This window comes from Toxorhynchites rutilus, chromosome 3, assembly GCF_029784135.1.
Source record: "Toxorhynchites rutilus septentrionalis strain SRP chromosome 3, ASM2978413v1, whole genome shotgun sequence".
NCBI lineage: Eukaryota > Metazoa > Arthropoda > Insecta > Diptera > Culicidae > Toxorhynchites > Toxorhynchites rutilus.
The window spans coordinates 163,455,871-163,473,221 of NC_073746.1; the positions used below are offsets into that span (position 1 = coordinate 163,455,871).

The 17,351-nt window shown below is 40.6% G+C and overlaps 1 protein-coding gene across 12 annotated transcripts in view; it reads left to right on the forward strand.

Annotated features, from left to right (window-relative positions):
- Positions 1-12,895, forward strand: part of LOC129779679 (multidrug resistance-associated protein 1) — a 59,461-nt gene extending 46,566 nt beyond the window's left edge. For 9 of the 12 annotated variants that reach the window (XM_055787312.1, XM_055787309.1, XM_055787302.1 and 6 more), the window contains exons 11-14: positions 11,017-11,234; positions 11,297-12,018; positions 12,083-12,249; positions 12,310-12,895. In XM_055787312.1, coding sequence (XP_055643287.1) covers positions 11,017-11,234; positions 11,297-12,018; positions 12,083-12,249; positions 12,310-12,501 — 1,299 coding nt within the window. In that variant the 3' untranslated portion in view covers positions 12,502-12,895. Of the gene's footprint in view, positions 1-450; positions 672-4,806; positions 5,028-11,016; positions 11,235-11,296; positions 12,019-12,082; positions 12,250-12,309 lie in introns of all 12 variants that reach the window. The other 3 variants (XM_055787310.1, XM_055787305.1, XM_055787313.1) reach the window with 2 other exon arrangements.
- The last annotated feature ends 4,456 nt before the right edge of the window (positions 12,896-17,351 follow it).

Here is a 17,351-nt window from a genome sequence, read left to right on the forward strand (position 1 = left end):
GAACACATAAGTTTAGTTTCCCAAAAAAACGTAGTTCCAACCGTAAAAAGCCAGCAACTATCATTACCGTTCATTCATCCAATTCTTATAGCTTTTCTAATATTTATATAGAATAGATTTTTAGAATTTCAGTGAGAAACGCTTAATAAATAAACTCATGCACATGTTTATAATGGTTGAATGAAACGTATTCTGTCAGATCGTAATGTGTCGTGTGACAAATCACAATGATTTACGATTTGGCAAGGAATCCGACAGTTGTAGAAGAGTTTACCATTAATTATGTAAAACATTATATTACCATGGAGAATATCACACGACTCAGTAATCTACTAATACTTATGCAGAACAACACATCCCTACGAATTTACAGCCATTTTACATTGTATATTCCATTCTCAGAACAAAAAAAAACACATTACCATCACTCCTTGGTGTATTTTCTTCCAGCCATCTTGTCATTTTTCTGCGATTTGGCTCCTCAGCTGGGAACGTGGAGCGCTGCTGTTCATTTGCACATATCATTGCTTTCCGCTGTGCTCCGTCTGCCGCTGACGTTTTTCGATATCACCCCGACTGGACGCATTCTTTCCCGGTTCTCGAAAGACATGGACGTTCTTGATAACACACTGCCCAACACCGCTAGCGAGGTCATTTACTGCTTCTTCGAGGTAATAGAAGCTGTGTCTGGTTTTATGTTGTCGCTTTTTACAATTACTTTATCCTTGCTTCGGGACTGTGCCGTATGTTGATGGAACCTGTGTTAGTATTGTGGCGTCCATTGCTTGGAGGATAACTTGTTTTTGTAGATTTTGTTAGGTTATGTTAGAAATTAAATGGAATATTTCGTTCGGGCAGCGAATCAGTACGCAGAGGTATGCATATGCGCACATTACATTGATTCAGTTGGGTCGGTTTTTGCACTAGCCGGTCAACTCGATCAAACTATCGACCGATCGTAGGTTAAGGGGTGAAGTTTCAGATGCAGATATCATCTGTCGAATAAAGAGTGTTTGGCATAATGACGAGTATTTGTCATATTATTTCTTTGGTCGGTTCATATTTGATGAGTTTGTCGTGAAAAACCTGGAAGGCGTTGAATACAGCATCTTGTATCCACACGTAAGTTTCGGAAAAGTATCTGGTAGCTGATTAGTACATGAAGGAATTGAATTTATTCCTTCAAAAATGAGGTGACGAATTTCATGCCAACTCGTCTTAGGAGTTGGCAGAACCATCTGAGATAGTAGTGAAACGTTGAGGGTGCAAATCCCCGAAAATATATATATATATAGGGTTGGGGAAGAAGAAATGTCGTACGTGATTTTCATCTCCAGTAACCATCTTCTCCAAAAATGGGTCGAGTTCGTTCCGTTTCAGCAGTGCATCGCAGGCGTTGATTCGGTCTAAAAGATTTTTTGCGTCAACTCATGTGGCACCCATACACCCAGCTTTTTTTAGAATCCAATCTTCTGCAAATGGTTCCAAACGGTTTCATGGTCTATACCCAGTTCCTGGGCAATCGAGCAAGTGCTCACATGCCGGTCTTCTTGGATGATTTCAACGATTTTATCGGTTTCCACGACGATTGGCCTACCAGTACGGGGTGTATCTTCGACAGCCATTACACCAGAACGAAATCGATCAAACCAACGCTGTGCTTTGCGAATCGTTACAGTATCGGGTCCATTAACAACACGATTTTTTCAGCTGCCTTCGTTGCAGTTTTACCTCGCAGGTAGTAAAAACGTAAAATATGGCGAATTTCTTGCTTGGTGGACTCCATCTTCGACGCTTAACTTGAGACTGAAAAGGACAATCACAAAACTGTCAAAACGACATTTGTAGCACAGATTGTCGTCTTTAAATAGTCGTATAGTATGACCCGATTCGATAAGTACAACACAAGATATGTTTAAGTGTTGCCATATATTGACAATATACGACATTTATTTTTCCCCAACCCAATATTAATACCCCTACAATTTCCAACAAGTCATCCATACATCGGAAGATGGGCCTTTTTACAGGGAAAAAGTTTATCGAACAACAACTTTTTCATGTTTTCTTTGAAAAAAAAAATACAACTTATCCTAATTTTTTTTAAAGTCAAGATAGCGATATAGTGTATTTGACAAAGTTTTTGATCTTGTCAAAATATAAACTTTTGTCGAAGACATCAACTTTCTATCTTTTATAGTTTTTGGAATATATGTCATTTTTGTATGAAGACTCCTGAAAAAAAATAATGTTTTGCCCGTAACATTTTAGTGTGCAAATTCTCATTCGCATTTTTGTGTGCAAATTCTCACGTTTGTCATATTCTTGACATGATTCTTAATAGAGAAAAGTTAGCAGAGCATTTAAAATGCGATAATTTATACAAAAAAAAAATTACGAATTGAACATTAATAGCATTTTTTTAAAGAACCGACAGCAATTCCAATATGGCTTAAAGTGCATTTCATATGATTGTCATTGTATATATAGAGGCGCCTTGGTTGGAACTACTCGCTTAGACTTGTAATATATTAATGACATATACACGAAAAAAATCCGGACACATTAAAAACGCTGCCATTAAGACATTTTTGGTGTAAAATTTCTCAAAATTTCACTGAGTCAAACTGTCTGGGAAAAAATCGACCCTAAAATTTCAAAAATTAACCCTACACAAAATGTTCACCACCTCGAAAAAATACCCTATGTAGAATTTCAGCTCAATCGGACTTAAGGGAGAGTGGCGCAAAACGGTCAAAGTTTGAGTTTTTTGAAAATCAAAAAATCACCCAAGGGGGGAGTAAAGGAAATCGGAGTTTTCGATTTTTTTTGTGATGCAAAATGTCTTAAAATTGTATGAAACGTCGAGATCTACTGTCATCTCGGAAAAAAATTGTCAAAAATCGACACTCTGAAACTTTTTTGGGAGTTTTTTTTTGGTATACGAGACGAAAAATAGTTAACTCGATTTTTCATTCGGAACATGCTGCGAAATGTTGATTTGCACGATAATATACCCAATGTAAAATATTAGCTCATTCGAACTTCATTTACTAATCTCGCAGACGTTAAAATTATAGTTTTTGAAAACAGAAAAATCACCGGGAATTTAAATTAAAAAATAAAATGTTTATGCCAAATGTCTTAAAATTTCGAAAACCCCGATTTCCTTTACTCCCCCCTTTGGGTGATTTTTCGATTTTCAAAAAACTTTGTCCGCTTTGCGCCATTATCCGGTTGAGTTGATTGTTTTTTTCGAGGTGGTGAACACTTTATATGGGGTAACTCTTTGAAATTCGAGATGACCATTTTCATTGGCACCCTTACATACATAGATGGACTGCCCCGAAGATGCCAATGTCTCAATTGCTGGATACCTATTTTTATGTAATCATGCATGATGACGTCGGTGACACCTACGACTGGATTTTGGTGACGGTCAATTACTCAATCCATGTGCTCTTTGAAGACAATTGAGGGGTTCAAAATGAAAGGGGTCTAAGTGACATCATTGATTTCTCTACATCGACTCTCTCTTTAGATCATAACTTAGGTACAAACACATTTCCAGCTGTATTTGACAATGTGGAAGATAGGTCAGAACCTCATTTATCGGATTCTATAGCAAACGCAAAATGGAACGTTTTTGCAGTTGAGTTATTAACAAAAGAAAAAGTTGATGAAGAGAAATCGATCAAGTCACTTACACCCCTTTCCTTCTGAGCCCCTCAATTTTCTATTTTGTTAGATCATCCAAGTAGCCCTGCGGATTGCGGGCCAGAGCACCTAATTCGCGACTGCTCACGAGTTTTCTCGTGTTTTGCGTTCCGTCTGTTACGGATGTATAATGAAATAACCCGTGTTTTCTACACTTGATTGTTAAATACTTGGTCTGCCAAGAATCTAACAACCGATGGCTCACCTTCGTCTCATCCACACCGAAGGAAACGATCCCATTCGTGGAATCCGAACAAATGAAGCGTACAAGTTTACCCCACAACGTGCGGTCCCAGGCGTATGTCTTACAGATTTCTTTGCGGTTCTTAATGTGTTAAGACGGGTTCGACATACTTTTATTTCTGGTCATCAATCAGGCCACAGGACGCAGTACAATGATTCCCCTACAATATTTCCTTGTTGCTGCTTCTTGTGTTGCTCTCACCGTCGTGATGGTTAGTTGAACACTGAATGAATTGTCCGTTTTCAATTATGAGGGACTTCAACCCGGAAGCCATTCGCCCCTGAGAACGAATGTTTACGAGTTATGCGCTGTTTTATAGTTGAAAGCCGCACAGTTGTACCTAACGTTGAAATAATGTAAAATACAATAATGGATGAAGCTTACGGGATCTTGCTCAAACTGAGTTGTAACCACTGTATTGTTAGTAAAACCGAGTACTTTTTCAAAACTACTTTTTTGTTTACCTACACTTGTGTATTTATACGTGAACTTAGGATCAGAAAGCTCCTTAATTTTCAGAACGATAATTTCAGAGCTATACGCCTTATTATGAGCAATTAAATTATCCCATCTTCCGATGAAAACGTTATTAGAAAGACCTTAGATGTACTGCTCTACAAGATGGTCATTTGCATTTTGGGATTGACAAGTCGTATGGGCTGATGCGTGATGAGAAATTGAGGCGAACTATATGAATGTTCAGTGTAACTTTAGTGGTTTAGTACCCAAGCAACCAGGCAGGCAGCCATAGGTTTTTGACTAGTTGTTGTACATTTGCTAGGAAGGACCTCATAGAGAAATCATGTCATTAGATTTTAACTCAGCCCAATGTTGCAATATTGCAGGTGTAGTGCGCATCATAATGGATATAACACTATTTCTCGGGTGCTGGTCAGCGGCAGTCAGGATTCATGAATTTCTGTTAGGTAATGTGCTAAAACTGCCGATTCATTTCTTCGATACCACCCCGACCGGACGCATTCTGACCCGTTTCTCGAAAGATGTAGATGTACTCGATAGTACTCTACCAGAGTTAATTCTAGATTTGGCGATATGTGCATTCGAGGTAAATTTAATGGGGCAATTGGCGATGGTTAGAATAGCTTATGCATTTGAATTTTTCTATATAATAATCAGAATGTGAATAACCATTTCGAATGTACAAAATTTATAAAATTCATGCTTGACGAATGCGATGCAATCTCATTTCTCATAACCAATAAATGTTTCATCGAACGTATAAAGGGTGTGTCACATCAAATTGCATCACGGAAAAAACGCTGTAGAAATTCGCCCAGTAGACCGATCCTTTTGAAAATTTTAGACAGTAAAATAAAAACTATTAAACAACTTTTGGCATTTTCTTTTTATTCATACTTCGAGCCCAAGCCCGTATGCTCGCACCTTCCTCTTTACCCCGTCCATAAGGTTCTGTACAACGTCAGGTCGTAGTTTTGTTTGAACAGAAATCCATTTTCTCTTGAAGTCCGCCTCCGATTTGACAACTTTTGGGTTCTTCCGGAGGGCCTGCTTCATAATCGCCCAATATTTCTTTATTGGGCGAAGCTCCGGCGCGTAGGGCGGGTTCATTTCCTTTGGCACGAAGGTGACCCCGTTGGCTTCGTACCACTCCAACACGTCCTTTGAATAGTAGTACGAAGCGAGATCCGGCCAGAAGATGGTCGGGCCCTCGTGCTGCTTCAATAGTGGTAGTAAGCGCTTCTGTAGGCACTCCTTAAGGTAAACCTGCCCGTTTACCGTGCCGGTCATTACGAAGGGGGCGCTCCGCTTTCCGCAAGAGCAGATCGCTTGCCACACCATGTACTTTTTGGCAAACTTGGATAGTTTCTGCTTGCGAATCTCCTCCGGAACGCTGAATTTGTCCTCTGCGGAGAAGAACAACAGGCCCGGCAGCTGACGAAAGTCCGCTTTGACGTAGGTTTCGTCGTCCATTACCAGGCAATGCGGCTTCGTCAGCATTTCGGTGTACAGCTTCCGGGCTCGCGTCTTCCCCACCATGTTTTGCCTTTCGTCGCGGTTAGGAGTCTTCTGAACCTTGTATGTACGCAGGCCCTCCCGTTGCTTGGTCCGCTGGACGAATGAACTTGACAAATTCAGCTTATTGGCGACATCCCGGACCGAACTTCTCGGATCACGTCTAAACTGCTTAACTACGCGCTTGTGATCTTTTTCACTGACGGAGCATCCATTTTTGCCGTTCTTCACCTTCCGGTCGATGGTTAGGTTCTCGAAGTATCGTTTTAGTACTCTGCTGACCGTGGATTGGACGATTCCCAGCATCTTACCGATGTCCCGATGTGAAAACTCCGGATTCTCGAAATGAGTGCGCAGGATTAATTCACGCCGCTCTTTTTCGTTCGACGACATTTTTCCAAATTTACGAAAAATTGACAGTGCAGCATGGCCAACGTGATCTATACACTCTTATCTGATTATAAGCGAAAGCTGAAGATATAATTCCTAAAAATTAAATTTCTACAGCGTTTTTTCCGTGATGCAATTTGATGTGACACACCCTTTAAAATGTAATATGATCAAGCAAACCATTTGTCATGACAATTGTCATAGAAAAATACGGTATGAGGCATGATGTCGACGCCAACCTCTCTCAGTTTCTATTCTGTTTTCGCATTTTCGCATGACAATTGTCATGACAAATGGTTTGCTTGAATATGATTATTCTCTAGGATATGAACAACATAGTTCCACTTGACGATGGTCCAATATTCCTCGCTAGGTTAGAGCTCTAACGATATATCTCTTTATATAGTCTTTGTTTCGTAATGGCAGGATGCCAAATTCGATGAAAACAGCACAAAACAATCATGTTGCTTTAGGGAAGCCAGCTGGCGATTTTTCAAACGCTCGTCCATGTAACCATCCTGGTTGCCGGTTCCCGTTGAAATGGAGATGTCGCTTTTCGAGCCTGCCAAATCAGACATTTCCTAGCGAATTCCGTCAGTTCCACATGCTTAAATATGTCAGTTTCACTAGAATCGTTGTGTACAGCTTCCGTAATCGTGTTTTGACCGTTTTGATTTGTTTATTGTCGCGACTTGAAGCCACTATCTTTTTATAAGTTGAGAGTCAGACTCGTTTTTCAGCTCGGTGCTCCATTATAGATGACACTCTTAGCTTGTTCGCGTCATACCGGACGGAGAGATTGAAAGTTTCGCTTGAAAGCACTGGTCACCCTATTTTGTCGTCGCTACGGCTTTCGGCTTGATTTTACTGCATCATTTCGGTATACGGAAACTAATGAAACTAATTTCTAAGAAATATCGTGATCAACTTTTGTTTGAGAAGTAACTCTTGTTTCATATATTCAGATTCAACTAAAAAGATTAGGAAGAATGAGAGATATTATGTGATGCAGAAACTAGTTGAAATTCAAACATTTAACAACCGAGTAAAGGCCGTTTTATATTATCCAGCACGTAGCGTAAACGGCACGTACCGACACGGGCAGACAAATACATGATGTATTTATATTATCAGGCATAGCAACTTTTCTGTACGGACCGGCAGCGCATACGGTGCGAAGAAATTTGTTTTCGGAGCGGGAGAGTTAATTCGCGTTGACAAACGTAGCTTCTGGTGATTGAACCGATGTCGTACCGTTGAGCGACGAACGCACCAATACGACGACTTTCGACTTTTGATTTGTATGTATGATCCTACTCGCTCGTGCCCGGCACCGGGAAAATATTCTTTTCGAGAATTCCTTCATGCATTTGTCTGAAACGTGCTGTGTATGCCCGGAGCCGTTCCGCTATATATACGCATACACATCTGAAACATACACAATAATATTTGTCTTGCATGGAACGTGTCGTGCCGGTTACACTACGTGTCTGATAGTATAATATTACCTTAACTCACAACGTCTAAATCCGGCTTAAGACTGCCTCAAGTCACCTACCAGTGTGTGTGTCATCTAGGCTGATTTCGTGTCAATCATCAACACCATCGTAAATACATATACACAGTGGATACATCTCATGAAAATAGTCCTATGTAAACATATATCTCCACGTTGGGGAATTGATTCTACTGACACAGGAATTAGAAACTATCATTTTCAAACAACATATGATATCACAATTAGTTTCATTCCAAGCCATCATTACGGGAGAAGACTACAGTGAAGATACCGGATGGTGTACGTATTAAAACGGAGTAAATCGGAAATGGATTAAAATGGAGGCCGACATCAAGATGCATTTGGAAGATTTTGTTTGAACAAATGTTATCGCTGTTGATCACGAACGATACCATTGCGAAATGATTTACTAGTATTCTTAAGCTTCCGTTACGTATTGACCAATAATTTTATTGTGCGGAATTTGGGGCAATCCGGTAGATTCAGAATCTTGTCGATGAAATCTACTTCATTAAAAATTGAAATCTACTCTATCTCTTCTTTGAACGGTACTACGAGCGGCATTGTATTTCATTGCGACTTTATTATCTAACAGTCCAGGGTTTGCTATGATGCTTCCCACCACATTCCAATTCAGCTGACGTTAGCTCCACTACGACGCCTAGTTTGAGCCATTTAGTGTTCACTCAGTTTCAGTGAACACTTCATCGTCGGTCTTAAATTTGTTGCCAGCGAGCATTCTCTTTAGGTCTGCGAACAGAAAATAGTCGCTGGGGGCCAGATCTGGAGAATACGGTGGATGCGGAAGCAATTCGAAGCCCAATTCATACAATTTTGCCATCGTTTCCATTGATTTGTGACACGGTGCATTGTGTTGATGAAACGAAAGTTGCTTCACTCTCAATGCTGTAACTCACGAACCAATTGACCGATTGCTGTCAAATTTTGACACCTATTCACTGAAAGATGGTGCTTTGTGATAGTAAAGTAGATTTTTGCAAGAGGCGCCATCTAGACGTCAACCTTATGAACTTTTCAGCCGAACTGTTATACAGCCCGTACGGATTCTAGCTGCTTCATTTGTCTTTTTCCCGAAATGCTGTCGGGTAAAATTTAAAGAGAGTGGTAGCCAACGATAAACAGTACATTAAATGACATATTTTTCAACGATCGTTTTCTGAACAAATTGCTAGTTTTCGCAAAAAAATATAGAAGATGTTATTGTGAATTCCTGGGAAACACAGATTGTATTTTTATATCCACTTGGTACAAGAAAGTCAGATATCCGATGGCTAGTGTCTGGAATCCTACTGTTCAATATTTTATTCCTTGTTTGTTTTTATATGTCTAGCTGCTATATTATAGGCTGTCAAAAAAGTCCTGCGGTATTTTTTTTGAATTTTCATTTGTTCATAAAATTAGTTACAATCATCTGTTTTAAGTCAAATATGCGCCGTTTTGTTCGATGACTTGTTCCCAACGAGATGCCAACTTCATAATACCCCTGTTTAGAAGCTCGCTTCCTTATTGGCAAAAAACTCGGATAGCCAATTTTCACAGGCCTCTTTTGTGGCTAACTTCTGACTACCTAGCTCGTTCGCCAAGGACAAAAACAGGTGGTAGTCACTTGGTGTAAGGTCCGGACTATACGGCGGATGCAAAAGAACCTCCCATCCGAGCTCCCGGAGCTTCTGGCGCGTCACCAAAGAAGTGTGTGGCCTGGCGTTGTCCTGATGGAAGACAATGCGGCCTCTGTTTATCAAAGATGGCCTCTTCTTCATGAGTGCTACCTTCAAGCGGTCCAGTTGTTCGCAGTACAGGTCCGAATTGAGCGTTTGGCCATAGGGAAGCAGCTCATAATAGATTATTCCTTGACAATCCCACCAAACACACAACAGAACCTTCCTGGCCGTTAATGAGGGCTTGGTCACCGTCTGAGCCGCTTCAGCGGGCTTCGACCACGACTGTTTGCGCTTCACGTTGTCGTAAGTGACCCACTTTTCATCGCCAGTCACCATCCGCTTCAGAAACGGGTCGATTTTGTTGCGATTCAGCAGCGATTCACATGCGTCGATACGGTCAAAGATGTTTTTTTTGCGTCAACGTGTGTGGCACCCATACATCGAGCTTCTTTGTGAATCCAAGCTTCTTCAAATGGTTAATAACGGTTTGATGACTTATCCCCAGCTCTTGGCCGATGCTACGGCTTCTACTATGCCGGTCTTTCTCGGCTAATTCAGCGATTTTGTCGCAATTTTCGACGACAGGCCTTCCGGAGCGTGGCGCATCTTCGACGACCTCTACACCAGAACGAAAACGTTGAAATCATCGTTGTGCGGTGAAAATGGAAACTGTATCGGGTCCATAAACTGCACAAATTTTATTGGCAGCTTGAGATGCATTTTTGCCTTTGTCATAATAGTACTGTAAAATATGTCGGATTTTCTCTTTATTTTGCTCCATATTTGCGACACTATAACTCACGAACGACTTAACCAGACAAAACACTGCCAAGGACTATATTATACCTTTCCAACAAGCTATAGTATGATTCGATACAATGAATACAACTAGAACTACGCGCTTACAACGACACCTCGCGGAAATACCGCAGGACTTTTTTGACAGCCTAATATTTAGAGAGAAGGCCAACGCTTTCATCGAAATTCACTCTTTGTTAGATTTATTGATACGTAGTAGTAGAGTAAAAACATGAGTTGTTCCTATCGAAAGCAATAACTATGATGTTGTTATATCCCTCAGTGTTCCATCAACATAATTTACTACTTCTAGCCCATTTATATGTGCATGCGATGAGCAATGTTTTTGTAACTCAAAAGCTTCTAATACTAGCCCTAGTGTCATCTCATAGACGTACTGCATTGTGGAAGTACTCACAATAATAGTTCTGCCGTAGTTACTGTAATGATTCGAGAAAGAAAGAATGACTATATTGATATGCTAACAGCTTGAAATAACAACTACGTGGAATTCAATCAACTTTGGTTCAGAAAAGATGTTTCCCAGTAGTTGAAGGTTGATTGAATTCACACGAATCGTAGATTCGCTTGTAGTTTGCATTGGATTGCATCTACGAAACGTAGAACACATGGCTAATCTATTATTTTTACTTAAACAAAAATACCAACAGGTGGTTGCCACCTTAGTTGTGATAACTATCTCGACCCCGATCTTCGGTCTCGTCATTGTGCCGATTGGCATATTGTACTATACCGTGCAACGGTTCTATGTGGCGACTTCACGACAACTTAAACGGTTGGAGTCGGTCTCCCGGTCGCCTATATACTCGCATTTTGGAGAATCGCTTCAGGGTGCCCAAACAATCCGGGCATACAATCTACAGGACAGGTATGTGATTGTACATTTCGCGGAGTGATCACCATTTATGTCAGTAATTATGGAACTCACAGATTCATCGGCGAATCGGAAGCCAGGGTAGACTTCAACCAGGTGTGCTACTTCCCGAGTATCATTGCCAATCGTTGGCTCGCAGTAAGGCTGGAGATGGTGGGCAACTTGATTATCTTATTTTCGGCTTTATTCGCTGTCTTGGGTCGTGAGACTATGAATCCCGGCTTAGTTGGATTGTCCGTCTCGTATGCGCTTCAGATTACCCAGACCCTCAACTGGTTAGTGCGCATGACTTCGGATGTGGAGACCAACATTGTTGCGGTGGAGCGTATCAAGGAGTACGGAGAAACAAAGCAGGAGGCTGCCTGGGAGATTCCGAATAGCAAGCTTCCCAAGGATTGGCCGGAGCTAGGTCGCGTTGAGTTCCAAAATTTCCAGGTGCGTTACCGTGAGGGGCTCGATTTGGTCCTGAAAGGTATAACTTTTGCGGTGGAAGGAGGCGAAAAAGTTGGCATCGTTGGTCGCACCGGCGCTGGCAAATCCAGCCTTACGCTGGCCTTGTTCCGTATCATTGAGTCGGCTGGTGGAAAGATCATCATTGATGGACACGATATCTCCCAGCTTGGACTACATGCGTTGAGATCACGACTGACAATAATTCCGCAGGATCCAGTTCTGTTCTCGGGAACATTGAGAATAAATTTGGATCCGTTTGAGGCGCACTCGGATGAGGACATATGGAAAGCTTTGGAACACGCACATCTTAAAGCTTTTGTGAAAGGTTGTATCTTTTTTTCGGAACATCCGTATATCTGATCATAACCATGTCCCTTCGTTTTTATCAGGTCTAACAGCGGGAATAAATCATGAGGTAACCGAGGGCGGTGAAAACTTATCCGTGGGACAGCGTCAATTAATTTGCCTCGCAAGAGCCCTATTACGAAAAACCAAGGTACTTATTTTAGACGAAGCCACCGCTGCTGTTGATTTGGAGACCGATGATCTCATTCAGGTTAGTGCCGACTCGATTTCGAAACTCAAGACAATATCGCTATTGTTAGCAATTTTACAGAAAACAATTCGCACTGAGTTCAACGATTGCACTGTCCTAACCATAGCGCATCGTCTCAACACTATCATGGACTCGGACAAGGTGATTGTTCTGGACAAAGGACAAATACAGGAATACGATGCACCCGAAGAGTTGCTGCAGAACAAATCCTCTGCTTTCTACAGCATGGCCAAGGATGCTGGTCTAGTGTAATTATTTAGTTTGCTTTCGTTTGTTTGTAGCTCATCTGCTAGGATTAATGTTTCATTATATGTTTATAATGATGTTTTGTTAATGATACTTATTTGAATCTTCTACACATTACATTCGTACATGTGCTCCTAGCACACAATTGTTCAACTGGCAACGGATGTACATTGAAACATTGTACTTATGCACAGTATTTATGTACTTATGTTCACCGAAGCGAAAGATCAAGTTATAGGAACGACATTTCATTTGTATACTTAATACCTAATGCTACTTAATTTACATTCATCTCAAAATTATACTCAATAAGTATCTCAAGCCAAACCAGCACTCAACAAAAACAACACGCATATACCCATAGTTGGCAGTAATAAAGATGTGTTCAGGAACGCTTGAAGCGTTGCATTTTTTCGTTACTACCCATCGAGTACAAAAATGTGTCAGTTTGTTTATATTGAAATATAGAATTTTCAAATCACTTCCCTTTCTTACCCGCAGAAGGTGAAAACAAAATCTAGATCATGACGAGTTCTGATTCCTATTGCCACGAACGAATGCATTTGGTGTGAGTTGACTTGAAGCGCAAAAAGGGGGGAAGTTAGATTCATTTTGTATTTTACCGGGGTTTGGCTTTCAAAAGTGCCTTTGTAAACCATTGTTTTGTGGTATGTTCAACCAGAAATGTTTTGTAACTGGGGATACTATTACATCCTATTATAGCGAAAGTAAACACTAATATTTGATAGATGATTGAAATAAAGAATCTTTTTAGACTTAAGTATATCATATTCTATAATTTATTCCGATATCATCCATGGGATCTGAGGAATGTTTCAATAGTTCAGCGCGTGATATCAAAACTAAACTTAAGATCATTTTGAAAAAGAACACGCGTCTCCATTTGGGAAAATTGGGACTTTTTTTTTGTATACAAATTCTCGTTGTATTTTTTTGACATAGGACTATGTCTTTGATTTCTATATGGGGGGTCACTCATTCAACATAATTGCCTTCGAGGGCGATACAGCGATTATAGTGATCTTGCAACTTTTCGATACCATTTTTATAGTACTCTTTCGGTAATCACTTCATCATTGTTCTTAAATTTCATGCCAGCGAGCAGAACAGAAAATAGTCGCTGGGGGCCAGATTTGGCGAATACGGTGGATGTGGAAGCAATTCGAAGCCCAATTCATGCAATTTTGCCTTCGTTTTCATTGATTTGTGATTTTTCCATTTTTTCACAATAACAATAGTTGTTTCACTCTCAATGCTGAAACTCACGAACCAATCGACCGATTGCTGTCAAATTTTGACACGTATCCATTGAAAGCTGGTGTTTTCTGATAGTCAAGTAGATTTTTGCAAGAGGCGTCATCTAGATGTCAACCTTATGAACTTTTTAGCATGGCTGCTAAACATGGTAAAAACATAAAGGCACAAGGCAGCGATGTTATTTTTAACTTGGCGCTGAAAAAAATATCTACAAGAGCTCACAGTTTTCTGGCTGTAATCTTCACATGCTGTTTCCAACTGGAATATTTTCCCTCTAAATGGAAATCTGGTAAGGTCTTCCCGATACTTAAACCAGGGAACGATCCAACTCTTCCGGCGAGCTACAGGCTTATAACGCTTTTATCAGCGGTGAGTAAAATTTTTGAGCGTATCATCCTTCAGCGATTAATGATACACATTGAACAACATCATATCATCGTTCCGGAACAGTTCCGTTTTAGGAAAGAGCATTCCACAGTCCACCAATTGATTCGCTTGGAAAGTATTATCAAACAGTAAATCGCTCTCAAATAATTGTGTTATGGTTCTGCTAGATGCTAGATTGAAGGCCTTTGACAACGTTTGGCATGATGGCCTGACCCACAAACTAGTACAAGCCAACTTTCCAACGTATTTAATCAAAATGGTCCGCAGCTATTTGGAAACACGAGAATTCCGTGTGCATATACCAGGTGCTTGCCCGGAATATTCTGCTATATCTGCTGAAGTGCCTAAAGGCAGTCTGCTGGGACCTATATTGTATGTGGTCTATACATCGAACGTACCCCAATTACCAACCAGCTGCACGCTTGCCATTTTTGCAGATGACAGCGTGATTATGGTGAATGGTGGAAAACCAATCCACTATCGTGCCAGACTGTATGTATGTATTGGACTCCTTCAATCCCTTTACCCGTTGGTACATCGCAGATCTAAGTTGCATCTGCGGAATAAAATAGCAATTGTTAAGATGATAACAGCTCCTGTCGTCGATTATGCCATGCCACTGTGGGGTTCCTGTGTACAAATGCACAAGAAAAAGCTTCAAGTAGTGCAAAACAATTTATTAAGGATGATACTTATTGCGCCGACACGAATCAGAGTTACAGACCTGCACAGTATCACAGGTTGCAAAATCATCCAGGAACGAATAAACGAAGCAAAGGAACGATTAGCAGCAAATGCTGCTTCATCAGAACATCCCTTCATACAAGAGCTGATCATTTAGACATTTTTTTTTCAAATTCTAGGTGAAGTAGGTTATCAAATTAAAATCCAACATTGATGTTATTCATCAGAACATAAAACAGTCCTAAGACAGAAATCCTACTAAATTATCGTTATATTGATGTAAACATTTGTAAAAGTTGCAAAATTTTAAAATTGGAAATTTATGTACAAAACCGATGAAAATAAAAAAATGGAATTTGAAGTAAAAAAAAATATCAGAATTAAATTCAAGATGATTTTGTAAAAGAACACTCGTCTCCATTTGGTGAAATTAGAACTGGTGATCTTAGAACTCTTGACAGTGTTTTGTTTTTTGTATACAAATTTTCGTTGTATTTTTTTATAATTCAGAATAACATGATATCGAGTTTCGCAGTATGCAAGAAAAAAACTATGCACGCCCACTTGCAAGATCTTTCAGCGTTCATGGGTGAACAGGCGAAATTCGTTTTCTCCCGAAATCTCCGCATTACGAGTGACTAAAAACTACGCAAATCCCCCGATCGAGACCCGCTAAGGCGTGGTGCACGAATTACGTAATTCGAATAACGCAATTCCTATCTGTAACACACAATAAGTAACGCTACCTAGCCAACCCCCTCCCTACTCCTTCTCGCGTTACGTCATTTGTGCATGATGCTTAAGTGCAAATCATGCGTCGAAGTGGAATTGTTTGTGAACAGTGATTGATAGTTGATCGACAGATGGAAGCTAATTCCAACATGTAGAGGCAAATGAACTCCCAGAGTTTAAAGCCACTTTAATTCAAAACAATTCAATTCAATTCCAACATCCCCAGATTACGATTTGACAAAAAAAACAAATCCAGTGATCATGATCGTTGTACTGTGCGGCGAATCCATCTTCGAAAAGGTCGAGACAAACAATTCGTACCTAGCAACTAAACTAAACTGACCAGACGTCCCGCATTTCAACAAAATGTCCCGCGTAAGATTCCGTCCCGCGAAACGTCCCGCATTTGCCAAAAGAAACGAATATGTCCCGCGATATCAATATATTTCAATATAACAATTTGATCATGTTGATTTTCTTAAATGGATAAACCTCAAAAAAACTTTTATTTGGCAGACTGTTCAAGAGCGCTTCAAATGCATCCAAAGATTAATACGTTGAGCTGGTTTCATCGCACCGACATTGGGCTTTTTGTTTAGAGAGTGTCAACTGGTAGCGACAACAACAAAATTGGAAAATGATTTTTAAAAAAGTCCCCTATCAACCCGCAGGGATCAACGTGAGTCAGACGAAAAGTTCATCCTTGGTTCCCTTGCTCGGTCGGGGTTTAACGTTTTAAATAAGCCGGAAGAACTAGTGTATACTCGACAGGATGAGGCAGAGTTGTTTGATGAAGTATCGTAAATGAAGCGCTGGGCGGTCTTACGGAAGTTGCCCGGAACCTGAACCATGTCCGATGAAAAGATGTATATCGGCGTGTTATTTTACCTTTTCGTGGCTTTGGGGGTCGTCTGTCTCTCTATTTTGGCCATTCGCCCAAAAGTTTTCTATCGGGCGCAGCTTGGGAATGTTGAGAAGGTTGGTGGTCTTTGCGACAATGTTTATCTCCAGCCGATCCATCCTCCAGTGATCTTTCGGCATAATGGGCTGATCCCAGGTTCGGCATGAAGACCACATCACCTTCCCAACTACGGCAAGCACTTCGTACTATATATCTCCCAGTTCACCATATGATTCGAAAGAAGAGCGGCTTGGACATTCCCTTCACGTCTGTCAGAGAAGGACCTTCTTCGAGAACTTGATGTGAATGATATATTCGACGTCATTGCCTACCTGGGGAACGTAAAGTACCCGGTCCCCTGCCATTCGTTAAATTCTAGCATCAAGTACGTCTCGTCTTTCATTATGAGTACGAAAAGCAGTTTTTCACTTCTTTCGTCGGAATGAAGTTTTTCACCAGCACTGCTACTGCTTCTGGGTGATTGCCTGGTGCTCAGATACGGCCGGTCTCGTCTGATGCTTCCGCATAAAAATGTCCATTCTGGCCAGATTCTTCTCCACCGTTTCGATCTCCCGGCTTAAGGAGCGGCAAAGAGATGATATTGTAAATACCAGATCGGCTGTATCTGGCGGACACAAAGTGTCTCAGGATGTCCAACTCCTTCGCTGTGGGGTGGGGCTTGCAGTATGGACAAATAATCAAGTTGCTTGACAGTGCTGCTGCTGCGAATCAACAGCCTTGAATCATTTTTGTTGTAGACTTAATAAACGTAAGATTTAAAGAAAATTTGTTCCTATAAATTATCTTTCATCGCCATCCGAAATTATCCCATTTTTTTGAATGCATACGTTAACACTAAAATCGACGAAAAATG